This window comes from Dama dama, chromosome 20 (assembly GCF_033118175.1).
Source record: "Dama dama isolate Ldn47 chromosome 20, ASM3311817v1, whole genome shotgun sequence".
NCBI lineage: Eukaryota > Metazoa > Chordata > Mammalia > Artiodactyla > Cervidae > Dama > Dama dama.
In genome coordinates this window covers 77,202,367-77,230,106 of record NC_083700.1, presented here as the reverse complement: position 1 = coordinate 77,230,106, position 27,740 = coordinate 77,202,367, and the positions used below count along the sequence as shown (strand labels likewise).

General features: G+C 42.4%; 1 protein-coding gene across 1 annotated transcript; it reads right to left on the bottom strand.

Moving 5' to 3' along the window:
• Positions 1-291: 291 nt before the first annotated feature.
• Positions 292-26,074, bottom strand: LOC133074553 (uncharacterized; the record flags this gene model as incomplete). Its single annotated transcript, XM_061168460.1, is given in 5 exon segments — positions 292-1,761; positions 2,925-5,960; positions 5,962-6,983; positions 7,553-7,798; positions 25,978-26,074. Coding segments are annotated over 5 exon segments (5,871 nt in total), but the record flags the coding sequence as incomplete, so codon positions are not given.
• Positions 26,075-27,740: the final 1,666 nt, after the last annotated feature.

The following is a 27,740-nucleotide window of genomic DNA, read 5'->3' as shown; positions in this document are numbered from 1 at the left end:
CGAGCTCAAGCTTGTTACACAAATTTATGAGATATGCAAAAGCGGTTAGTAACTGGCTTAAGCGGATTGGTTACATGTTTGCAAAGCAATTCTATCCGTACAGACTTTCGCGGGCTTTTCAGCTCTCCCTTTGTTCTTGTTGGGCGCATATTGATTGGCTGGCTCCAGGTTACTTGATGGGGGTAGGGAATCTTACCATTTCGGGGGAAGCTAAAACTTAGGTCCAGGCCACCTGTCATGGTATTAACCCTGGCAGCCTCACATTCCCCCCTGTCTTCTTGTTCCTGTAGAGGAATCTTTCTCTTTATCCTGGGCTACCATCTGATATTGCTGCCTCAATACCATAATCTGAATGGTATTTAGACGTTTTCTAATAAATGACATTAGCCGGTTTAAAATACAAGGGCCAAATGTAAGTGTTAATAATAGCACTATAAGCGGGCCCAGGAGGGTGGAAACTAAGGTGGTCAGCCAGGGGGAGCGTTGAAACCAAGACTCAAACCATCCCTGTTGGGCCTCCCGTTCTCTCTTTCGTTGCACCAGCCCTTCTCTTATTTTTGCCATAGATTTTCTTACCACTCCTGTATGGTCTGCATAGAAACAACATTTTTCTCCCAGAGCCGCGCAGACCCCACCCCGTTGGAGAAAAATCAAGTCTAATCCTCTCCTATTTTGCAAGACCACCTCAGACAAGGAAGTCAGAGACTTCTCTAAGTGGCTGATTGATTCTTCTATGCGAGTTATATCTTCATCTATGGCGGCTCGTAGGGAAGAAAACCCTTGGCCTTGCAGAGATAGTGAAGCTATTCCTGTCCCTGCTCCTGCTAGCCCAAGACTGAACAAGGCTGCCATGGTGATCGCACTGATTGGCTCTCTCTTTTGTCTTAGCAATTCTCGGTCCCAATGTGAGTACATAACCTCTTCAGAGTGGTATAAGATTTTTGGCATTACAGCAACCAGGACACAGAATTCTTGACTCTGGTTAAAAACCTTCACATTTAAACATGGGGTTAGCCCAGTATGTGAACAAATCTACCAGCCCCCAACCTCTGGCACAATCCAATTTTTGCCATATAAGCGTAGGTTACTAATAGTCTGGGCACAGAGGGAAGTTTTATCACGTGGCACTGTGCCCAAACAGAGTCCCTGTCTCCAAACTTTATTCATTGTGAGGCCAACCTTGCGTTCTTTCCATCGGCATGGGGGTGGGTCCTGGCCTGAAGATAAGTGGTAAGAGACTTTGAGGCCTATGGCCTCATAGAAGGGGGGGTGAAGATTATAACAAAGCCAACAGGACTGGGTTGCATTAGGGTTGGTATGGTTTATGACCGTAAAGGCTGCATTCACTAAGGCCCATAGCGGGTCCTGAATTGCTGAGCTAATGGTAACAGCCAGAGGGCCAGGGGTTTCTGTCAGTTTGCCTCTGAGGCTCGGGGTAGAAGAGATGTTAAATGTTCCTGGCAAGCTTGGTCTGAAGGGGGTTGGCTTGGGGGTCGCCTTGTGCCCCTGTAATGCTTTGACCAGATTGGGACCTAAACTATGTACCTGCACCGGCTCAATAACCTGTTTAATGATTAAAAGCTCGCCTGGGTAGGGGCCGGGCCAATTTACGTGAAGCTGAAAACCCCAAGTCAGTCCTGAGGTCCAGCGGTTTTCTTTTTTCGCCCGTTCCTGGTTAAATCGTACTCGTACCTGAGGCCCCTGGTGTCTACGGTCCTTGAAGGTGAGGCTAACTAGATCTCTGTTTCCGACATCCCACCTCTGGGGTCCATCACAAGAGGTCACACAACTCCAGCTCCTGCAATAATAGCTTTTTATGCCACCACAGGTTTTCTAGTTATTTTTTACATAGCCCGGGCAAGCCCAAAACCCCAACCTATGGTTTTTTATCTCATCTCTATAGTACTTATCATAGAGACCATCCTGCTTTGCGAAGAGGCTTGAGAGGTCGAAGTTCAGGTCTGGCCACCAGGTGTTTGGAGGGTGGATTCCTGAGGTCTCATTGAGCAGCTCATGAGTTTGCCCGTCGTTGAGTTTCCATGTGATCTTAGCAGGTTGATGGGGGTTATGACTGGTCGCTCCTGGGTCGATGAGAGCTGCTATCAGCAGGAGAATTAGGAGGCCTCCCAGCGGACGAGTTTCAGTTTCAAAGGATTTGACGGGTGAGGACTCGCCTTCCATTCTGCTCGCGCTTTTTCCTGTTTTTCCGATGTAGCTTGCCGCACGTGATTGCAGTGAACCCAGGGTCTAATCCCGTCGACCTTGACAGCGGTAGGAGTGGTAAGGAGAACAACATAAGGGCCTTTTCATCTAGGTTTTAATACTTTAGATTGGTGTCGTTTTACCCAAACCCAATCACCTGGGCCAATATTATGTGAGGGGAGGGCCCTCTTGTTTTGGCCCTCATGCATCTCTCGAATCAATTTCCAAACATGGTTATGCACCTTACTTAATGCTATCAGAGTTTGCTGGAATTGTCCCAAAGTAGGGGGTGGCAGACATTTTCCTTCGAAAATAGGATACACAGGAGGGGGTCTTCCATACAGAATCTCAAAAGGAGTAAGATTTAGCTTATAAGGGGTGTTACGTGCCCGAAAGAGTGCAAAGGGGAGGAGGGTCACCCAGTCCCCGCCAGTCTCTATTGCCAACTTTGTCAAAGTTTCTTTTAGGGTCCGATTCATTCTCTCAACCTGTCCTGAGCTCTGGGGATTATATTCGCAATGTAACTTCCATTTCGTCCCCAGAGCTTGGGCCAGCCCTTGTACAATCTGGCTCACAAAGGCAGGTCCATTATCAGAGCCCATAGTCACTGGCAGCCCATACCTAGGCACTATCTCCTCTAAGATCTTTTTAGCAACCACTATTGCTGTCTCTCCCTTAGTGGGGAAAGCTTCTACCCACCCCGAGAAGGTATCTACCAGTACCAACAGATAGCGGTACCCATACTTGTCTGGCCTTACCTCGGTGAAATCTATCTCCCAATGTTGCCCTGGCTTTTCCCCTCGGTACCTCGTTCCCGAGTGCTGCTTCTTCTCTGCCCTCATCAGCTGGCACGCTTCGCAGGCTTGAATTATCTCTCGTACAGTTGCATTTTGTCGAGGGAACCTCAGGCAGGCCATCTGGAGAAGTGTTAGGGTCTTTTTTTCTCCCAAGTGCGTAGTTGTGTGCAGGTGTTCACACAGGTGACGACCCAGGGTGGCAGGCAAGATCAGGTTGTTGTTTTGGTCTCGGTACCATCCATCTTGGTCATCTTTCTGGAGGGTGGTATCCTTGTTGATCCAGGCGAGATCAGGGAGGGAATATTCGGGAACTGGTGGCAAGGTCCCCATACCAGGGGGTGGAAGGCCCACGGCTAATATGGGGGCGGCATAGTCCCGGCTAGCCGCTTCTCGAGCGGCCGCATCAGCAGCACGATTGCCTCGCGCCTTAGGGTCTTCTCCCTTCTGGTGACCGGGGACATGTACTATAGCTACTGCCCGGGGTAGTTGGACAGCTTCCAAGAGCCTGCGAATCTCAGGCAGATTTTTGACCTCTTTTCCCTCAGCTGTCCGAAATCCCCTTTCTTGGTATATGGGACCTTGAATATGGGCAGTGCTGAAAGCATATCGGCTGTCAGTAAAAATGGTGACTCTCTTCCCTTTGGCTTGCTCCAGAGCCTGTATTAGGGCAATCAATTCTGCTTTTTGTGCAGAAGTGTTTGGGGGTAGTGTCTCAGCCCATATCGTCCGCCCTGAATCATCAACTATGGCGGCTCCCGCCTTTCTTTGCCCATCTTTTATATAACTGCTCCCATCGGTGAACCATACTAGCTCACTGTTGCTTAGGGGTACATCAGTTAAGTCTTTTTGTGCCGCCAGGGCCTCAGCCAGTATCTCACTGCAATCATGGAGAGGGCTGTCCTTCTCTGGGTTGGGTAGGAGCGTGGCCGGATTTAGGGAGCAAGGGGTCTGAAAACGCACCCGTGGGGCATCGAGCAGCAAGGCCTGGTAGTGTGTCAAGCGGGCATTGGAGATCCACTTACCCGGCGGCTGCTTTAAAACCCCTTCCACTGCGTGGGGGGTGTAAACCGAGAGTTGCTGTCCATACGTCAACTTGTCAGCGTCGTGGACGAGGAGGGCTGTAGCTGCAATGATGCGAAGGCAAGGGAGCCACCCAGCGGCCACCGGGTCTAATCGCTTCGAAAGGTATGCTACCGGCCGCTTCCATGGTCCCCATTGTTGAGTCAAGACCCCCTTTCCTATTCCTTGCTTTTCATCTACAAACAGCTGGAATGACTTATTTGGGTTAGGCAGGGCAAGGGCTGGGGCTTCTAGTAGGGCCCGTCTGAGTGTCTGGAAAGCCTGTTTCATTGGCTCAGTCCAAGTCCACTTTGGGGTCTCTTTACTTTCCTCATATAAGGGCCGGGCCTTCTCAGCAAACCCCATAATCCACAGTCTGCAATATCCAACAGTCCCCAGGAACTCTCTCACCTGGCGAGGGTTTTTGGGCTCTGGTATCTGCAATATTGTTTCTTTCATGGCCTGGGTTAGCCACCTTTGCCCCTGCCTGATTTTATACCCCAAATAGGTGACCTCTTGCCGGGCTATTTGTGCCTTCTTTGCGCTAGCGCGATACCCCAAGATGCCTAGGGTCTGTAATAGGTCCCCAGTGGCATGGCTGCAAGCTTCCTCTGTGGTTCCAGCCAACATAAGGTCATCTACATATTGTAGCAGAATGACCTCTGGGTGGCAAGCCCGATATTCGTAGAGGTCTTCACTCAGAGCCTCATTAAACAAGGTAGGGGAGTTCTTGAACCCCTGTGGGAGGCGGGTCCAAGTTAATTGTACTACCGGTTGGCCTTCCCCCTCAGTCTACTCAAAGGCAAATATCTCCTGGCTCTGGACTGCCAGGGGTAGGCTGAAAAAGGCATCTTTCAAGTCCAGCACAGTGTACCAAGTGTACTCAGGCAGTAAACTGCTCAGGAGAGTATACGGGTTAGGGACAGTTGGGTGTATGTCACTCACCCGTTTGTTGACTTCTTGCAGGTCTTGGACAGGTCTGTAATCCGTCCCCCCTGGCTTCTTCACCAGCAGTAAGGGGGTGTTCCAAGGGGATTGGCATCGCCTGAGAATTCCGGCCTCCATGAGCCGTCGAATGTGGGGAGTGATCCCCCGCCGAGCTTCTTGGCTCATAGGGTACTGTCTCACCCTCACAGGAATTGCCTCAGCCTTTAGCTCGATGACGACCGGATGTCTCTGTTTAGCTAGTCCCATTCCTGCTGTTTCTGCCCAGGCCAATGGATATTTATGGACCCACGGTTGTACATCTAGTGCTATGGTCTCTGAGGGCTTAGGCGCAAAAAGTCTGTATTCATCCCTTAAGGCTAGGGACAAGACATGTATCGGTTGTCCAAGTCCATCCGTGACTGACATTCCCCCGGGGTCAAAATGGATCTGAGCATTAACTTTAGTCAACAAGTCTCTTCCAAGTAGAGGGGCTGGGCATTCTGGTATCACCAAAAACGAATGGGACACCTGGTGGGTCCCCAGATTTACTTTCCGTTCTGTGGTCCAACAATATCTTTTTGTCCCCGTGGCTCCTTGCACTAAGCTGGCTTTCTTAGACATTGGTCCCAGTTTTTTATTTAAAACAGAGTGTTGGGCGCCAGTATCTACCATGAAGCCAACGGGTTTCCCCTCCACATGTATGGTTACCCAGGACTCGGGGAGGGGTGCCGAGTCTCGACTCCCCTAGTCACTGTCTTCCCCCGCATATAGAACTCGAGTTCCAGGGGGAATTTTTTCTCTCTGGGTCATTCCTCTCTTTGAGTCCCTCTTAGGGCACTCGTTTTTCCAGTGCCCCTGTTCTTTGCAGTAGACGCACTGATCCTTCTTTAGGGCCTGCCTTTTTGGTTTGTTTTTTTTTCTCGTCCGGGGGTTTCGAGGTTCCCTCAATTCTGTTCCAGCCTTTATCCCCGCAAAAAAGAATCTGGGCTAGCTCCTTCTGGTTCTTCCGGTTTTCTCTAGCCCTATGTTCCCTGTTTTCTTTCCTGATCTTCTCCGCTAATTCCCTTTCCTCCCGCCGAATTCGCTCTTCCCTTTCTTCTGGGGTCTCCCTATTATTAAATACCTTTTCAGCTACTTTCAGTAAATCCTGTATTGTCTGTTTTCCCAATCCCTCTACTTTTTGTAATTTCTTCCTAATATCTGGGGCTGCCTGATTCACAAACGCTAACAAAACTGCAGTGCGTGACTCCTCAGCCTGGGGGTCCATAGGTGTATATTGCCTGAAAGCTTCCATCAGCCTCTCTAGGAAGGCTGCCGGGCTTTCAGTGGGCTCTTGCCTTACTAAATTTACCTTTGCCAGATTTGTCGGCTTTTTTGCTGCAGCCCGCAGGCCAGCCATTAGAGTCTGGCGGTATACTCAGAGACGCTCCCTACTTTCCACTCGCTCAAAATCCCAGTTAGGCTGCAACAGGGGAAACCCCTCGTCCACAAGATGAGGCTGGGCAGTTGGCCTCCCGTCGACCCCTGGTACCCGTTTCCTCGCCTCTGCCAGAATTCGCTCCCGTTCTTCCGTGGTGAAGAGCACCTGCAACAGCTGCTGACAATCATCCCAGGTGGGATTATGAGTGAACAAAATGGAATCTAAGAGGTCAATGAGGCCTTGGGGCTTCTCTGAGAAAGGAGGGTTTTGGGTCTTCCAATTGTACAGGTCACTCGTGGAAAAGGGCCAGTACTGATAGGTTCGCTCTCCGTCCGGGTTAGTTGGTCCCACTCGGACAGGGAGCGCCTGAACAGTGGATGAAGGTAACTCTAGGTCCCCAGGGTCTTGCTTACCCCTATCTCCCTTAGTTTTCCCCCGGGTCCCCAATGCCGGTCCCCCCTCATGGTTGGTTCCCGTTGGCCCTCTTAATCCTCTCGGTTCACCTGTGGGAGCTTCTCTCCTCGGAGGGGATTGCAAGGAGGGCACATATGGCGGAGGCCTTATCTCCATTTCTAGATCTATCAGGTTTGGATAAGAAGATTCCTGAAGGACTGGTTTTGGGTCCTCTTTCTTTTTGGTTTCCTCCGGGGGGGTCTCCATCACCAGGACCTGTGAACTGGAGGAACTAGGAAGTTTGTAAACAAAAGGTTTTAACCATTTAGGCGGATTTTCCACTAGATCCTGCCAGACCATGACATAGGGGACCTGACTCGGATGGCCCCAGGGATCAGGAGCCATAATCTTTTCCTTCACAGCCTGTATGATGGACGGTTGAAAGGTGCCTTCCGGAGGCCATCCAACCTGAAAGGCGGGCCACTCTGCAGAACAAAAAGTTATTAATTTACTTTTCTTGACCAGCAAAGACAAGTCATGGGCCCTGGCCCTGACATCCGAAAAATGGTCAGTCATGAGAGAAAGTGGGGTAGATTCTCCTTGCCCCATGGTCAAAGAATTAACGGTAAGGAAGAGAGAGAAAGAGAATAAGTCAGAAGTGAGAGAGAACAATGCACCAGAAGAGAACGAGACTAGAGACAATGCCGGCACACATAAAAAACACGGAGAGCCAAAGACAAACACACGGACAAACAAACGTCGGCCGACGACACAGCGCTGGGTTTTCGGGCCCCCTGAATTTTCTTGCCTCCCGGTGGCAGATTCACCTTACCGAATGACGTCCGCTGTTCATCAGACTCGGGGTCGGGAGAGGAACTTTCCTTCCCGCGGAGTCGGCTGCCTCCCAGCGCGTCCGCTGGCCTTGGCCTTACGCCGGCTGGCTCCCCCTTTATAAAAAGCCTTCCCGCGGAGTCGGCTGCCTCCCAGCGCGTCCGCTGGCCTAGGCCTTACGCCGACTGGCTCCCCGTTTATAAAAAGCCTTCCCGCGGAGTCGGCTGCCTCCCTGCTTCCTGAGCACCGGTGTTATTATTTATCCTTCCCCTTTGTTCTGTAAGCGTTCTCTTCTCCCGGTCAAGGGATCCCGGACGAGCCCCCAAATGTTATGCCCGATGTCCGAATCCCCGAGCGGGAAGAGAGAGAAGGCTTTCAAGACAATGCAACTCGCAAAAAAGGGAAGTTTATTACTGTCTCGAGCCAGGGCCTTCTGCCACCAACATCACAATGGTGCAGGGTCAGAAAAGCGCCGAGCTCAAGCTTGTTACACAAATTTATGAGATATGCAAAAGCGGTTAGTAACTGGCTTAAGCGGATTGGTTACATGTTTGCAAAGCAATTCTATCCGTACAGACTTTCGCGGGCTTTTCAGCTCTCCCTTTGTTCTTGTTGGGCGCATATTGATTGGCTGGCTCCAGGTTACTTGATGGGGGTAGGGAATCTTACCATTTCGGGGGAAGCTAAAACTTAGGTCCAGGCCGCCTGTCATGGTATTAACCCTGGCAGCCTCACAGATACAAATGCCTTTCAGCCTTATCTCATATTGTGTCCCCCCGACCCTCAGCAGTCCCCCTGCTTGGGCCTTCAGTTCTCACAGGGTTGCTTCTGGCCTCAGAAATTTGCCCATGCTCTTTCATGTATTGGAAATATACTTTCCTCTTCCCTCCATCCTCTACCTCTAGTAATTCTTCTTTATCCTTTAGATCTCAGGTCAATTGTTCTTGCCTAGAAAATACCTTCCAGGTCCCTGTGTGTTAGTTCCTCAGTGGGATCCAACTTTTAGCGACCTCATGGACTATAGCCCACTCTGTCCTTGAGGTTCTTTGTCTATATCCATTCCCTTCTCCAGGGGATCTTCCCTTCCTGGGGACTGAACCTGTGTCTCCTTCCTTGCAGGCAGATTCTTTACCTTCTGAGCACAAGGGAAGTGCCCCACCCCCCACTCCAGACCTCTAAGTCTAGATGAAATCCTAAAATTCCTGCCTTTGGCACCTGGAGCTTCTTATTGGCAGTGATCATTACTACAAATTCACACTCATTTGATTTATTTTCCCCATTTAAATGTAACTTCCATGGGGCAGGTCTCTGATTGTTTTTACTCTTTTTTGTGAAGACTGTCAGTGTCTGCCCCACAGTAATCACTCAATAGCTATTTAACGTTTAAAGGTTTGTTTGAATGTATGAATACAATTAGGGCCTTCCTGATAGCTTAGTTGGTAAAGAATCCACCTGCAAAGCCAATGCAGGTGATCCTGGTTCCATTCCTGGGTCTGGAAGATCCCCTGGAGAAGGGATAGGCTACCTACTCCAATATTTTGGGGCTTCCCTTGTGGCTCAGCTGGTGAAGAATCCACCAGCAACGTGGGAGACAGACTTGATCCCTGGGTTGGGAAGATCCTCTGGAGAAGGGAGAGGCTACCCACTCCAGTATTTCTGGCCTGGAGAATTCCACCCACTCCAGTGTTTCTGGCCTGGAGAATTCGCGTTGCGTTTGATTCTTTGCAGCCCATGGGCTGCAAAGATTCAGATGCGATGCGACTTTCACTTTCATAAATACAATTGGAATATTTCTATTGGATTTTCTCATGTTCCCATCTTTATTTTTATGATCTAACATTTCTGAAGCAAACATTTTGCATAGGGCACAGTGATGTTTAGAATGGTTTTAAAAACTATTTGCACATCTGTTATGAGGGCTCAAGGCTAGGGAAGCTCGCAGAGTTAGGATTAGAAAAAGCAAAGCAAAGTGTGACAGGAAGGCCATAAAGGTAAGCCACAGTCCCAGCACAGCTGGGTCAGTGTCCACCTGTGAGTTGCCTTCATTCTCTTCTCATGACCACCCTCCATTTTCCTTCAAGTGAGAAAACAGGCAAGTACAAAATGCAGACAGCCTGCTGGCTGCCGAGAGAGTCACTGATTAAAGCTGGAGATAGAACTCTTTTTCTCAGTTTCATTTTCTTGAACCTGATACCAGCTGGGTCTCAAGCTGAGCTACCACACACATGCTGGGAAACTGTTTGCTACCTGATGCTTGAAAAGGACGGCCTTCACTCCTTCAGGTGTGAGAGATGATCAGCTCATTAGGAGGCCAGAGGAAGAAAAAGAGTTTTTTAAATTAAGTGTGCGTCTTTCACGTTCTGCCCAGTTAAAGGGTTAAGAACAGAAGTGTGTGTGGGAGAGGGGTAGTGAGGGGTTGAACTGTGTTGATGCGAAATTCTCTATTTCCCAAGCATCTATCACTGTGGGCAAATTTAATTTCACAAAATTCAAATCGTGGATGTCATGCTGGTTCTTGAAGGTGCCACTGGCCTGAAGCTCTGGAGTCTCTCCTCTGCTCTGTCTCTGACCCTTCTGGCTCCGTTTGGAAAAGTAAAATTTAGAGAGGCAGAATGTATACTCCTTCCCTGACTACATTTTTAAAAAGCAAGATTTCTTACCAAAAAAGAACAGACAGAAGACAAAGAGAAGAACAAAGTTTTCCTGTACTGAGCACAGAATGTTTATTTTCAAGAACCTTTTAGAACTTACCCTAGAGGGAAGAAAAAATTCAATATGCAGTTATCTTTCTAAAGGGAAAAATGAAATGTGCTAAGATGGCTATTTCTATTTACATATGCACATCATATCTGCCCTGCATGATTAGCACTCTCAAGGAGTAAGAATTTTATTTTTACTTTTTAAAAAAATCCTCTTTTATGATTTGGATTTACAAGTATTAGAATATTAGGTGCTGCCCAGGGTTGAGAGGTTTGGAGTCAGATTATAAAATTTATAACCTAAATATTTCCTACTCTGATTTTTAGGATACCAGCCAAACAAATTTGTGGAAGCCAGCAGCTCCCCTTCAAAGTAAAGAACATTTACCTTTCTACATTGTCATTATATGTTTTTAAGGGTGATACATTTGGCACATAGCACAGAATTCATCTGGACCTGCTAGACCATGTCTATCTTGTTCTCTATTGGATTCTCATTGTAAAGCATAGAGCCTAGGTCATAGTAGGCCCTCAAGAAAATGTTTTGATGAGATGAGTAATTGATTCAAAGAAAATGATTCTTTCATCATCATTATCACCATCAACACTATCCTCCTGAACACCCAAATTTTGTAAGGGACTCAGAAAGTTCCTTTCTTCCACTCTGCTTAGCTATCGCATCAATGACCATCATCCCGTAGATGAGCACCCAACTCCATCCCTCAATCTGTGGGTTAAAAGACTTTGTCAAATATCGTTTCCTCACTGGTGGGTGAATTCTGGAGTAAATCATGTTGCTCTAAGTCCAGCATCTGCTATATCTGGATGAAACCTCAGCATGAAATGCCAGGAGATGCTTAGACCTCCCAGCCTCATTCCTGCGCTTTGGCATCTGTCCCTCTGTTACTGTCTTGCAGGGGTTTTGCTACAATAATAGTCAACTGATAAACAGCCTTAGACAGTCTAACTGCAAGTTTCACCTCTGTCTGGTGCCTCCTACCATGCTGGGTGCACAGACTTGACCTTGTAACTCAGAGAAATTAACAAATATAACCAAAGCTCACTGAGCATTTATGTACTCGGTATAAAATGTGTGTCTATTCTAGAATATTTCATCTTCTTAACAGCACTGTGAAGAAAGTACTATTTTTACATACTCTTCAAAGATAAGGAGATTGGGTACAGAGAGTCAAAGAAAATTTTCTGTGGTTAAACAGCCACATGATTCAATGCAGTTTATTTCATTGAAGAGCACATGTTCCTGTATTAATATCCTAACTAGTATCCTCTCAGGCAGGGAGAATATTCAGCCAATACTTGCAACCATTACAGGTCGTGACCATTCTGACTGGTTGAGAGTCCGCTCTTGCTTCAGTATTTTGAGTATCAGCTCTTCCCTTCGTGAGGGAAGTTGTTGGCCATCTTTTGGAACCTGCTATATAGCTAAGTTCCATGATGCTTCTCCATCTGGCTCTTGATTTCATTCTTTCTCAATTTGTTCTACACAGTAAGGGTGCATGACTATAGACAATATGGAGAGGAACAAGGCAAGGTCCTTGATCTCAATCTTGTTAAGAGAGGCCATGAGTGTCATATAATAGACAGTGCCTGGTTAGAGGTATCTACAAGTTACAAAACACCAGCTCAGAGGTATAGACAAAGCCACACAGAAGCCCAGAGAGGGAAGTATCACTGAGACTTCTCATAAAGGAGGTGGGACTTGAGCTGAATGTTGAGGGAAAATTTGAGCCAATAGTATGAAGAGAGACTGGCATCTTTGGCATCAGCCATTTCTTAAGTAACTTTAATCCAAAGTGATCCATATGTGCTTGAGACATATTTAGTGGTGGGCTTTCCTAGGCTCAACACTATCATTAAGTCTGCCATTGTTCTCTTAACTTTTTTTTCCTTTTTTTGAGAGGAAATAATGTCCTTTTCTTTCATAAAACTTTATTTCTGTCAGGTCCCAAGAGACAATTCTGTCTCATTAACTTTCAGTCTGGATCATAAGTTTAAAATATCCAATCCAATATTGATTTTCACTTAGATGATAATTGAAAGGTTGGACTTTGTCTAGTTTATGAGCCATCAGCTTTCAGGGTCTCTACTCTCCGTTTACCTCCTGACCAAGGAGCCCCTGCTGTTTCTGTCCTTGGCATAGGGCTTCATGATCTTCAAGGGGACTCACTTTTGGGGGGCTTTTGTGGCCTCAGTGCAGCTCCCTTGATGCAGGCAATGCGTTGGCTTTTTCTCTCCACCCCACCTCATCATGCCATCCTAGTGCCTTGTTTCCCAGCTCTCTCTTCAGCAGATTCTCCTTATTGGCATTCTTCACCCTTCTAGATATTCCTCCAGAAGAGGCTTAACATAGCTCCAGCCTGGCCTTCTCTCTTGTCTGCTTCATATCAGGCCCACAAAGGACAGGCACTCGTGTCTCACCGTGACAGCCTGGGAGTGCTGGCTCAGAGCAGTGCAGTGGCTTTTATCCTCTACCTGCAGGTCATTTTCATCTTTCTCACATGAGACTTTAAGGCAACCTTTCTTACTGTTCTTCAATTTTAGATACCTAATCGAAAGCTCTTGTGGAAGCCAGTGAGTGCCCCTTCAGTAACTAAAGGGGACAGAGATAAACCCTTTTCTCATTTGGTGGTGTAGGTTGGGGTTTCACAGGAAAGCCAAACTTTTTCCAAAGAAATTTCTCTACGAGTTCTGTCTTTATATCCACCCTCTCACCCTTTTTATAGGCTGAACTTGCAGTTTGATATCTGCTATGTACCATTGTAGCCAAAATTGAGATGAAAATATCTCATTTTAACATTATGTTACCATTATTTTTTAAATTAATTTATTTTTAACATTTATTTATTTATTTGGCTGCACCAGGATCTTTAGTTGTGGTATGCAGGATCTTTAGTTGTGCATGTGAACTCTTAGTTGTGGCATGAAGGATCTAGTTCCCTGACCAGGGATCAAACCCGGGCATTGGGAGTGCAAAGTCTTAGCCACTGGACCACCAGGGAATTCTCACTATTATTTTTTAATCACAATTGGGGATGGGAAAATCTGCAAAATTTTATTTTTCCCTTTTGCCATATAAAGGACCTAGAGATTCAGCTAAAGAAAATGTCTGATAATCTCTCCATTTTGAAGAATATTGGTGAAGAATCACCTATATAGAAACAAAAAAGCTGGGTCAAGTTTCAGTCAGAAGAGGGCAGAAATCCCATGTCTTAAACTGGCAGCTCTATTTAAGCTTCTTTTCTATGTTGCTTATTTCATTAACCACTGGGAAAGGATGCCAGTATTCAGCCTTAGGGACTTGGTTAAAAGCTTTTTAGATTGATAATTGCAGGATCTTGAAATGAATAGTAGTCTCAGCTTTACCAGTGACTTTGCTGAAAACAAACAATTCTTAATACATTTCCTTTAACTACAGAAATAATTAGAAATATGCATTTATATTAATTCAAGTTAGAGATTGTGATGAGGCTCCATGATGGTTCAGTAAGTGGAGAACAACCAATAGTTCTTTCATGATTCTCAAAACTGATATTGATCTCTTTCTTTGTCCTTTTAACCCATAGCAACCACTTTGGTAATAAAAATATGCCCTTTAGGAGTGAATTAGCATAAGTATGTAAACACTTGGTATTGATGGAGTGTAAGTATATAAGAGCTTTTACATAATCCAGGTGGAAGTATAATTGTCATAGCCTTTTCAAAGAATAATTTGATAAAAAAGACATCAAAAGCCTTAAAAATTTCCTACTCTTAAATCCAGTAATTCTCTTCTAGAAATCTATCTTACAGAAAAAAAAAAACCTGCAAAGGTATTTTTTAAAAGACATTTTTATAAGTTGAAGCAATCTTAATATTCAACAATAAAGATTTACTATATTAACACATATGTATGATGAAAATTTATGGAATCTTTTAAAATTAGAATATGAGTCCATATTTATCAACACAGACAATGTTGAAATGAAAGCAGGTACAGAGGAATAAGTAGAATCAAATATCATTTTTGTTTTACATTTTATATGTTAATGTATGATATACAGGTCAAGAATAACTAATACTGAAATAGTGGTTATCTTTTAGTAGTAGAATTTTGAATGTATTCAGCTTTTCTTCTTACTTGTATTTTATATTTTTTCCATTACAGATATGAATCTTGAACACTTAAAAAGAAGAAAGTAATTAGAAGAGGTTTCATGTGGTTCAGAAGCAAGGAAAAAATCCGAAGATAAAAAAAATACATCTACCCAACATTAAATACAGATGAGAATAAGAGAAAAACAAAGCTTAGTGCTAATGGAAAAGACAAAACTGTAATCTTCTCAATGAATGTTATCGATCTCCTGCTAACCTCATGGTTCTGTGCAGCAGAGAATCCCTGAGATACCTAAGGCAAAAGGATAAGGTAAAAGGAGCTTTAAAAAAAAAAATGACACATTTTATGTTTGAATGAAGAGTTCAATTAAATTTCCTAGATTCTGAATAAATATCTGTCCCCAATAATTCACCTATTAATGTCAATAGATTTTGAATTCTATTTTATTTTTTAACTGAATTAGGTAAAATTGGTCTTTTAGTTTTTGCATGTTTCTCTTCTAGAAGATATCAGTTATCTTCTAGATATTATCTATGTAATTAACATAGAGCACATGGTGGTTTCATTCTATTTGGGTTCATTCAGCTAAAGCCTCCTGAATGACCTTTATTCCAAACCGCCATTTGCCATGCAAGTGTATTCTTCTGCAAGGCAAATGTTTCTAAGGAAACTATGGAAATGAAAAAGCTCCAGACAAATCATCTCATATCCAAAGGAGAAAATGACACACCCATTAATAACAAATGTGATTGTCTCAGGCTCAATGAAGTAAGTTTTGGATGTTGTGTTCACGATGGAGACCAGTAATTAAAAGGGATTCCCTAGCTCTGTTCTATATGCCAAAAGAGAAATATGTTCACATTGTGAGCTGTAAACCATGAAAGGGAGAAAGTGTTTGTGGGAATAGATGGAAAGTCACTAGTAAGTCTCTGTTAAGAAGGTAAGGAAGTTAATGAATTAAAGCCAAACTGACTTCTCAGATTATGTTTATTAAATCTGTTACCTTCCTCCATCAACCCTCTCACTCTCTTTGCTTTCTCTTTTCAGTTCATCTGAGCCTTGGCCTGTAAGAGAAAGAAGTTATTAATACTTAAATTCTATGGGTAAAATAGCTGACCAACCCAGAATAGGCAGTACAGTATAACAGGAGAATGACTGACATTACCTATCAGTAAGGCTTACTATTAAGCCACAATAATCAGCATAGTGCAGTATATGAATAGATCAAAAAAAGAAAAGAATATAGGAAAAGATCAATGGAACAGAGTAGAAAGCTCAGAAATAGACCCTTACAGATATAGCCAGTTGATGCCTGATAAAAGAGCAAAAGCAATACAGTGAAGCAAAGACAGTCTCTTCAATAAATGGTGCTTGAATAAATGATATCCATATGCAAGAAAAAAAAGAATCTAGACACAGACCTTACACTCTCACAAAAATTAACTCAAAATGAACTGTAGACCTAAATGTAAAGCACAAAAATATAAAACTCCAATCTCTTATAAGATAATATAGGAGAAAACCTAGATGACCTTGGATATGGTGATGTCTTTTTATATACACCACCAAAGATATGATACACAAAATAAACCACTGATAAGCTGGATTTCATTAAAATTTAAAATATTGCCTTTGTAAAAGACAGTGCCAAGGGAATGAGAAGATGAGCCACAGACTGGGAGAAAAATATTTTCAAATGCCATATCTGATAAAGGACAGTTAGTCAAAGTATATACAGAGTTGTTAAAGGCCTCCCCAGGTGGATCAGTGGTAAAGAATCCTCCTGCCAGTGCAGGAAATGCAGGAGACATGGGTTCAATTCCTGGGTCAGGAAGATCCCCTGGAGAAGGGAATGGCAACTCACTCCAGTATTCTTGCCTAGAGAATTCCATGGACAGAGAAGCCTGGCGGGCTATAGTCTGTGGGGTCACAAAGAGTCAGACGTGACTGAGCAACTAAAGAAAATAACTTCATTAAAAAATGAGTCATAGACCTTAACAGACAGCTCACTTGGAAGATGCACAAATGGCAAAGAAGCGTATGAAAAGATGTCCCATATCATATGTCATCAGGAAAATGAAAATAACGAGATACTGCTGTGCATCTATTAGAATGGCCATGATATGAACACTGACAGCAGCAAATGTTGGTGAGAATGTGGGAAAAGAGTAACTGTCATACAGTACAGAACAGTGCATGCTCAGTCATGCCTGACTCTTCGGGATTCCACGGACTGTAGCCTGCCAGGCTCCAAATGTAAAATAATATAGTTACTTTGGAAAGCAGTTTGGCAGTTTCTTACAAACTAAACATACTCTTGTCATAAGATCTAGTAATTTCGCTCCTTGGTATTTACTCAAAGAGTTTGAAAACTTATGTCTCTATAAAAATCTGCATCAGGATGTTTATAGCCACTTTGTTCATAATTGCCAAAACTTGGAAGCACTTGAGATGTCCTTTAGTGAGTAAATGGACAAATAAATTGTGGAACATCCAGACAATGGAATAGAATTTAGTCATAAAAAGAAATAGTTATCAAGTCATGAAAAGATATGCAGGAATCTGAAATGCATATTGCTAAGTGAAAGAAGTCAGTTTGAAAAAACTATGGATGTTTTGATTTCAACTATTTGATCTCTATGGGCTTCTCAGGTGGTGCTAGTGGTAAAGAATCTGCCTGCCAATGTGGAAGTTGTAAGAGATTCGGGTTCGATCCCTGGGTCAGGAAGATCCCCTGGACTAGGAAATGGCAACCCACTCCAGTCTTCTTGCCTGGAAAATTCCATGGACAAAGGAGTCTGGCAGGCTACAGTCCTTGGTGTCACAAAGAGTCTGGACATGGCTGAACAACTGAGCACACACACATTCGATCTCTGGAAAAGTTTAAAATGTAGACAATAAAAAGATTAATGGTTGCTAGGGAAGAAAAGATGAATAGACAGACCACAGAGGATTTTTAGGGTGGTGAAATAGTCTATATGATATTATAGTGATGGACTCATGTCTTTATATGTTTGCCCAAACTCATAGAATGTGCAACACCACTAATTATCTCTAAGGTAAACTATGGACTTTGGGTGATTGTGATGTATAATATAGGTTCAACCTCTGTAACAAAGTTACCACTATTGAGTGGTGTTGATGATGGACGTGGCTATGCATGAGTCGGATCAGGGAATGATGGGAAATCTCTATATCTCCTTTTCATTTTTGTTTTGAACCTAAAACTGCTCTAAAAAAGTAAATTAAAAAAACAAAAAGGGAGAGAGAGAAAACTGAACCACACAATCTGGAACTAAAGTAGGAAGAGAGAAGAACCCTCTCTGTAGAATGGGCTCTATACCAAGTGATATATTCTAAGATTAAAGGATGAAATGACTGATACTTAGTATGTTCACTATATAAACAGTAACTGAAAAATAATTTGAACTGTTTTTAAGATATATGACAGTTTACCCAGTGTTATTTTTGCAAATAAAGTTTATTGGAACACATTTACTTGTTTATATATGGTCTACTGCTCTACAATTGCAGAATTCAGCAGTGTGACGGAAACCATTAGGCCTGTAAAGCCTAAAATATTCACTATTCATAGAAAATGATTGCAAGTCACTGATCTAGAAGGAAAAAAATGGTAAGAGCAGATAAGAACACATTGAAATAAAAATGAGAGGGTGCATACATTTCCACATTTTAATTCACAATAAACAGCTCTAAGATCTAAAGTATCTTGTTTCCCAGAAACATATTTTCTCACCATTTTTAATGCCCTGAAATTAATGTGAATGTTACAATAGATGTCAAAATAAACTTGTCATCTACCAGATAGAATAAATGCCACAGTTGTTGTTGCCTACACTTGTATAAATTTAACGTTATGCGGGACTGATGTTGAAGCTGAAACTCCAATACTTTGACCACCTGATGCTAAGAGCTGACTCATTAGAAAAGACCCTGATGCTGGAAAAGATTGAGGGCAGGAGGAGAAGGGGACGACAGAGGATGAGATGGTTGGATGGCATCACCGACTCAATGGACATGAGTTAAACTCCGGGAGTTGGTGATGGAAAGGGAGGCCTGGTGTACTGCAGTCCATGGGGTCACAAAGGGTAGGACATGACTGAGTGACTGAATTGAACTGAGAAAAATTTCTCTTATCTCCTCCACCTTATTGAAGTTATGCATGTGGTTAACAGCATACACTGCAGATGGTGACTGCAGCCATGAAATTAAAAGACGCTTACTCCTTAGAAGGAAAGTTATGACCAACCTAGATAGCATATTAAAAAGCAGAGACATTACTTTGCCAACAAAGGTCCATCTGGTCAAGGCTATGGTTTTTCCGGTGGTCATGTATGGATGTGAGAGTTGGACTGTGAAGAAAGCTGAGCACTGAAAAATTGATGCTTTTGAACTGTGGTGTTGGAGAAGACTCTTGAGAATCCCTTGGACTGCAAGGAGATCCAACCAGTCCATCCTAAAGGACATCAGTCCTGGGTGTTCATTGGAAGTACTGATGCTGAAGCTGAAACTCCATTACTTTGGCCACCTCATGCGAAGAGTTGACTCATTGGAAAAGACCCTGATGCTGGGAGGGACTGGGGGCAGAAGGAGAAGGGGGCGATAGAGGATGAGATGGCTGGATGGCATCACCAACTCAATGGGCATGAGTTTGAGTAAACTCTGGGAGTTGGTGATGGACAGGGAGGCCTGGCGTGCTGTGATTCATGGGGTTGCAGAGTCGGACACGACTGAGCGACTGAATGAACTGAACAGCATACACTACTCAGTTGTAAAAGAATGAATTCACTTCTTTACATAAAAAGATAAACATTCTAGGAATATGTCCTAAGGAAAAACTGACACATGTATAAAGATGAATTTGTAAGGACAGTAACACAAATGTTGCAGGCTATAAAATAGCAAATGTGATCCAACTTTTATAAAATATATATGTGCCTGTTTATATATACACATTTCTATCCAATCATCTGTCTGTATCTTCTTCTATCAAATCTGGGAGAAAATACAGTAAAATCTTGTCCGGTGTCTCCAAGTTGGGAAATTACTTGAGATTTCTCACTTTTTTTCTTATACTTTCAGTTATTTTCCAATTTAATAAAAAGGAATAAAAGCTATTTTCATTAAAAAATAAAAGGCAAATGAAAATTGAAAATTTTGGTAAAGGATATAGCAAATTATTACCATCCTTCCATATCATGTATTGCAAATCAGCTCCAAGTAGCACTGAAACATGTACATTACCATATGTAAAATAGATAGCCAGGGGGAATTTACTGGGCTTCCCTGGTGGCTCAAAAGGCAGAGAATCTGGCTGCTATGTGGGAGACCTGGGTTTGATCCTTGGGTCAAGAAGATCCTCTGGAGAAGGAAATGGCAACCCACTCCAATATTCTTGCCTGGAGAATTGCATGGACAGAGGAGCCTGGTGGAATTTACTGCCTGACACAGGGAGCTCAGCATAGTACTCTGCGACAACCTAGAGAAGTGGGATAGGGTGGAAAGAGGAAGGGAGGTTCAAGAGAGAGGGAAAAAGAGTACACCTATGACTGATTACATTGATGTATGGCAGAAAACAACACAACATCGTAAAGCAATTATCCTCCAATTAAAAATAAAAATAAATAAAAAAACCTGACTCTCCAAATAAACACAGTTAAAAATCTTGAAGAAAAAATTCACAAAAGAATAAAAAAGTTAGACTTCTAATAACCAAAGGAATGCATTAAAATAACACTTTTTCCTAAGGTTTCTCATCACAAGGAAAAAAAAAATATATATATATATATATTTCTATTTCATTAATGTTGTATCTATATGAAAAGATGGATATACATTAAACCTATTGTCATCATCATTTCATGATGTATGTAAGTCAAATCATTATGTCACACACCTTAAGTTTATGCAGTGCTGCATATTTCTCAAATATTGTCTGAGAAATCCCATGGACAGAGGAGACTGGCGGGCTACAGTCCATGGGGTCGCAAAAGAGTTAGCCACTAAATAACAATGTCAACTATATCTCAATAAACCCAGACAAAAACAAAATAATAAAATCAAATGAGACTCTTAGTTTTCCCTATCAAGGTAGAAAATTACTTTTTAACGCTAAACAATTCCAAGTAGAATATTAGCAAACATTTGGGTGGAACCTCCATTTTTTATTTACACATGGAAAGATTTCAACTTGATTAACACTTCTGGCTTCTTTCGTCCCAGCTCTCTCACTGTCCTCTGCTTTCCAAGGGAGAAGGGGTAACTTGGTGTACTTTGGAGAACCAAGAATGTACATCTAAAGTCCTTCTGTTTTCTGGTTCTGAGCAGGCTCACCTGCAGGAAGCCTCTAATCTTCTATATGTTCAGCTTGCTGGGCAGGACCCCACAGGGCAGCTTGTGGAAGTGTACTTGGTCCAGGGAGGGAGGCTGTAAATCTGACTGGTTTAGAAATCAGATAACAATCCAGTTTGACTGCAAACCTTAAGCATCATCTTCCAATTCAGTTTTTATCAGTAATAAAACTGATGTTTTTTTGTCTTCATTTGTCTGAATCTTGCATCTCTTAAAAGTCTCAGGAGCAAGGGTGAGTGGAGAGAACTCATAGACACCACTCAGTTCAGTTAGTCATTTCAGTCGCTCAGTCATGTCTGACTCTTTGCGACCCCATGAATCGCAGCACACCAGGCCTCCCTGTCCATCACCAACTCCCGGAGTTTACTCAAACTCATGTCCATCGAGTCGGTGATGCCATCTAGCCATCTCATTCTCTGTCGTCCCCTTCTCCTCCTGCCTCCAATCCCTCCTGCAGTGATTTTGGAGCCCCCCAAAATGAAGTCTGACACTGTTTCCACTGTTTCCCCATCTATTTGCCATGAAGTGATGGGACCAGATGCCATGATCTTACTTTTCTGAATGTTGAGCTTTAAGCCAACTTTTTCACTCTCCTCTTTCACTTTCATCAAGAGGCTTTTTAGTTCCTCTTCACTTTCTGCCATAAGGGTGGTGTCATCTGCATATCTAAAGTTATTGATATTTCTCCCGGCAATCTGGACTCCAGCTTGTGCTTCTTCCAACCCAGCGTTTTTCATGATGTCCTCTGCATATAAGTTAAATAAGCAGGGTGACACTACTAGGGGCAGCTTAAGACAACCATCTTTCTGGAGGGCAATTTCACATTGTGTTACAAAGGGTTTACCTATTCCTGGGGCACTCTTTTTAAGAACACATGCTAAGAAAGCAATTAGAGGAATGGATGAAATATGTGTATACAAATGTTCATGAGTGAAAGTCATTCAGTTGTGACAGTCACAAACAGTCAGACTATACAGTCCATGGAATTCTCCATGCCAGAATACTGGAGTGGCTAGCCTTTCCCTTCTCCAGGGGATCTTTCCAACCCAGGGATCGAACCCAGGTCTCCCACATTGCAGGCAGATTCTTTACCAGCTGAGCCACCAGGAAAGCCCAAATACAAATGTTTAGTATCATTTTATTTATAATAGCTAAAATTGTTACCAAGAAAAGGGCCCACTTTTCAACACCCATAAAAGCCAATAGTACAGCACTAGCCTTTGAGAAAAGAAAGTTTTATTGCAAGGTTGACCAACAAGGAGAAAGGACGCAGACTCTCCATCTGGCATTTAGTCAGATTTTTATAAGAGGAGGAAGGTTGATACATGGAAGTGCTGGTGGAGAGGGTTTTGATTGGAAGATTTGGAACTTTGCTATTTATGGTATGATTAAGGGGCTTCCTGGCCAGTGAAATTCCTGGCCAGTGAACTCTTTGCTCTGAAAGATTCCTGCCTTTAGGCTCTTGCTGTGTCCTAGTTCTTTGGTTACATGGTAGGGGTGGGAGGTGGGGAGAAGACTTTGGTTCTTGGCATTATTCAAGGTCAAAATTTTCCTCTGTGCATGCTTTTGCTGTATGACTTGCATTTTTTTAAAATTGTTTTTTCTGAAAAACAGCTCAGTATCTTATTAGAAACAAGAAGGACCAGTTTCGGCTTCTTCTGCAGTTACAAAATTGGAAAAAAAAATCCCAAATATCCAACTACATAGTATAATTAAGAAAAATATATTTGTATGTCATACAATGATATGAAAAATCATATTAGGGAAGAGTATTTTTGGTGGGGGAAGCTGTTCACTATATATTGCTTAATTTTAAAAATGAGCTACAGAATGGTATATGCAATGTGATATCAACTTTGTAATATATTTATAAATCTTGTAAGTTTGAATTTAAAAATACTGGTAGACTATGGTATTTTTCAGAGAACTAGAACAAATAATTCCACAATTTGTATGGAAATACAAAAATCTTCGAACAGCCAAAGCAATCTTGAGAAAGAAGAATGGGACTGGAGGGATCAACCTGCTTGACTTCAGACTATACTACAAAGCTACAGTCATCAATACAGTCTGGTACTAGCACAAAGACAGAAATATATATCAATGGAACAAAATAGGAAGACCAGAGATAAATCCACACACCTATGGACGCATTATCTTTGACAAACGAGGCAAGAATATACAATGGAGAAAAGACAACCTCTTTAACAAGTGGTGCTGGGAAAACTGGTCAACCACCTGTTAAAGAATGAAACTAGAACACTTTCTAACCCCATACACAAAAATAAACTCAAAATGGATTAAAGATCTAAATGTAACACCAGAAACTATAAAACTCCTAGAGGAAAACATAGGCAAAACACTCTCTGACATAAATCACAGCAGGATCCTCTATGACCCACCTCCCAGAATATTGGAAATAAAAGCAAAAGTAACAAATGGGGCCTAATTAAACTTAAAAGCTTTTGCGCAACGAAGGAAATTATAAGCAAGGTGAAAAAGACAGTCTTCAGAATGGGAGAAAATAATAGCAAATGAAGCAACTGACAAAGAATTAATCTAAAAAATATACAAGCAGCTCATTTCCAAAAAATAAATGACCCAATCCAAAAATGGACCAAAGAACTAAACAAACATTTCTCCAAAGAAGAAATTCAGATGGCCAACAAACACATGAAAAGATGCTCAACATCACTCATTATCAGAGAAATGCAAATCAAAACCATAATGAGGTACCATCTCATGCCGGTCAGAATGACTGCTATGAAAAAGTCTACAAACAATAAATGCTGGAGAGGGTGTGGAGAAAAGGGAACCCTCTTACACTGTTGGTGGGAATGCAAACTAGTACAGCTGCTATGGAGAACAGTGTGGAGATTCCTTAAAAAACTGGAAATAGAACTGCCATATGACCCAGCAATCCCACTTCTGGGCATAAACACTGAGGAAACCAGGACTGAAAGAGACACGTGCACCCCAATGTTCATTGTAGCACTGTTTATAATAGCCAGGACATGGAAGCAACCTAGATGTCTATCGGCAGACAAATGGATAAGAAAGCTGTGGTACATACACACAATGGAATATTACTCAGCTATTAAAAAGAATACATTTGAATCAGTTCTAATGAGGTGGATGAAACTAGAGCCTATTATACAGAGCGAAGGAAGTCAGAAAGAAAAACACCAACACAGTATATTAACGCATATATATGGAATTTAGAAGATGATAACAATGACCCTATATGCGAGACAGCAAAAGAGACACAGATGTAAAGAACAGACTTTTGGACTCTGTGGGAGAAGGCGAGAATGGGATGATTTGAGAGATAGCATTGAAACATGTATATACCATATGTGAAATAGATCGCTAGTCCAGGTCTGATGCATGAGACAGAGCACTCAGGGCCGGCGCACTGGGATGACCCTGAGGGATGGGATGGGGAGGGAGGTGGGAGGAGGGTTCAGGATGGGGAACACATGTATACCCATGGCTGATTCATGTCAATGTATGGCAAAAACACTACAGTATAGTAAAGTTATTAGCCTCCAATTAAAATTTAAAAATTAATTTACAAAAAAAATACTGGTAGAATATATGAAAATAATGGTAGTAGTTACTTTTAGAATACAAGAGATAGTTGTTTCTTTTTTTGCTTTTGATTTTCCAAGTTTTGTAATGTACTAATAAAGTAATTAGAAAAATATTATTCAAGTATAACTGAACAGTAGCTGCAGCAAATCAATAACTTTATTATTATTATTTATAAAAAACTCTCTTCCCATTGAATGCCAGTTAGTTAATAACTATGTTCATGTTTAAAAGAATTTTTAAATATAAAGAAGAAAATTTCTAATTGAAAGGAATGAATTTACTATGGGTCAAAAAGAAGTGGGTTAATGTCCTGGCTTTGTTATTTGTATGAGTTTGTATCTTCTAAATCTCAGGGGATTATAATATATATCTTGCAAAACTGTGGAGGATGAAAGATCATTTATAAATCAGTGAGCCTGAAATGAAATATGATCTCAATAAATGGTTAATATATTGTTATGAAAGCATGATGATGGCATTTAGAGGAATGGGGTGGCTTTCACCTGGGGTCTTAAGAAGATGCAAATCCTTTTCCCATAATTGTAGCAGACTTCCTCTTATATTTTATTTGCCAGAGAGATTACCTTTTCTAAGCCTATGTTTGGAAAAAGGAATGAGATTATTTCAGTTGGATTGCACTAATTAGAGTTTACCGAAGACTTTTGAGAGTCCCTTGGACTGCAAGGAGATCAAACCAGTCAATCCTACAGGAAATCGACCCTAAATCTTCATTGGAAGGACTGAGGCTGAAGCTGAAGCTCGAATACTTTGTCCACCTGATGCTAAGAGCTGACTCACTGGAAAAGACCCTGATGCTGGGAAAGACTGAAGACAAAAGGAGAAGATAGGAGCAGAGAATTAGATGGTTAGATAGCATCACTGACTCAATGAACATGAGTCTGAGCAAACTCTGGGAGATAGTAAAGGAAAGGGCAGCCTGGCATGCTGCAGTCCATGGGGGTCACAAAGAATTGGACATGACTTAGCGACTGAAATACAACAACAACTGGAGTTGACTCCCAAGTGGAGTTTCTTCTGAAGCACATGGCTTGGTCGAGTCATGGTGGTTACTTGTACTAAAGCAGAGTTGTTCTAAAAATTTTTTTAAAAAGTGAGAGTAGTGGGGATTCTGTAAGCAAAGAACAGTGTCTCCTGAAACTTTTACAGAGGTAAACACTTAGCTCTTTTGTTGGAGGGAAAATTATGAGAAAAATTATTCCTGTTAAGATTAGGAGATATACTGAGGAATGAAGAAATGCCCAGATGCGAGGGGGAAAGAGGAGAAATTAGAAAAGAATGAGAGAATATAGAAGGGAACTCTTGACACAAGAATGGCTCAACAGAAGTGTTTGCACAGAAGGTGTGAGCCCTGATAAAAGTGGTTCTGAGAAGCCCTCTGGAGAGGAATCAGGGCACAAAAAACTCAAGATTTACAGAGATATGCGGTGCATTTGGAGGAGTATCTAAAGAGAGACGAGGAATAAAGTGACAGGTAAGAAACAAGAAATAAAAGGGTGAGAAGCCCTGCTGGTCTGTAATGATCAAAGGAAGGTGCTGTTGCTGGGATACCTGCGCAAGGGCTGCTGGGAATCAGGTCTCTGGCAGCTCGGCTCTGAAGAGAAAGAGTGGCTCTTAAGTGGCTGACATCCTTTATGCTTCTGGTCATTTCAAATGCAATTTAATGATGAGGAATTCAGCAGAGCTGTGATTCTAAGGCTATGCATTGTGATTCTAATTCTTGTGCTTACCGTCTGCTAAGAAAAGTTTCCCATTCTCTTTTGCTCCTGGCTGAACTTAAAGCTGGAGTACTTAAGTGTGTGAGGTCTCATCATTGCAACGAATAGTATCTTAGTTCCTCTTCAAATTTTCCCAGAATGTCTGTGTTCAGTTCAGTTCTAATCAGTCACTCAGTTGTGTCTGACTCTTTGCAACCACATGGACTGCAGCATGCCAGGTTTCCCTGTTCATCACCAACTCCTGGAGCTTGCTCAAACTCATGTCCTTTGAGTCGGTGATGCCATCCAACCACCTCATCCTCTGTCGTCCCCTTTTCCTCCTGTCTTCAGTCTTTCCCAGCATCAGGATGTTGTCCAATGAGTCAGTTCTTTGTATCAGGTGGCCAAAGTTTTAGAGCTTCAGCTTCAGAATCAGACCTTCCACTGAATGTTCAGGACTCATTTCCTTTAGGATTGACTGGTTTGATCTCCTTGCAGTCCAAGGGACTCTCAAGAGTATTCTCCAACACCACAGTTCAAAAGCATCAATTCTTCATTGCTCAGCCTTATTTATGGTTCAACTCTCACATCCATATATGACTATTGAAAAAACCATAGCTTTGATTAGATGGATCTTTGTTGGCAAAATAATGTCTCTGTTCTTTTATATGCTGTTCAGGCTTGTCATAGCTTTTCTTCCAAGGAGCAAATGTCTTAATTTTATGGCAGCAGTCACCATCTGCAGTGATTTTGGAGCCCAAGAAAATAAAGTCTCTCACAGTTTCCATTGTTTCCCCATTTATTTGCCATGAAATGGTGGGACCAGATGTCATGATCATAGTTGTTTGAATGCTGAGTTTTAAGCCAGCCTTTTCAGTCTCCTCTTTCACTTTCATCAAGAGGCTCTTTAGTTCCTCTTCACTCTCTACTATAAGGGTGGTGTCATCTGTGTATCTGAGGTTACTGATATTTCTCCCAGCAAACTTGATTCTAGCTCATTCTTCATTCAGCCCAGCATTTCTCATGATGTACTCTGAATATGTTAAATAAGCAGAGTGACAATATACAGCCTTGATGTACTCCTTTCCCAAACGGAGGCAGTAAGTTGTTCCATATTCAGTTCTAACTATTGCTTCTTAACCTACATACAGATTTCTCGGGAGGCAGGTAAGGTGGTCTGATACTCTCATCTCTTGAAGAATTTTCTAGAGTTTGTTGTGATCCACAAAGTCAAAGACTTTGGTGTAGTATGAAAACAGAAGCAGATATTTCTCTGGAACTCTCTTGCTCTTTCTATAATCCAAATGATGTTGCAATTTGATCTCTAGTTCCTCTGCCTTTTCTAAATCCAGCTTGAACATCTGGAAGTTCTTGGTTCATGTACTGTTGAAGAATGGCTTGGAGAATTTTGAGCATTACTTTGCTAGCCTGTGACAGGAGTGTAATTGTGTGGTAGTTTGAACATTCTTTGGCATTGCCTTTCTGTGGGGAATGAAAACTAACATTTTCCAGTCCTGTGGCTACTGCCAAGTTTTCCAAATTTGCTGGCATGTTGAGTGCAGCTCTTTCACAGCATCATCTTTCAGGATTTGAAATAGCTCAACTGGAATTCCATCA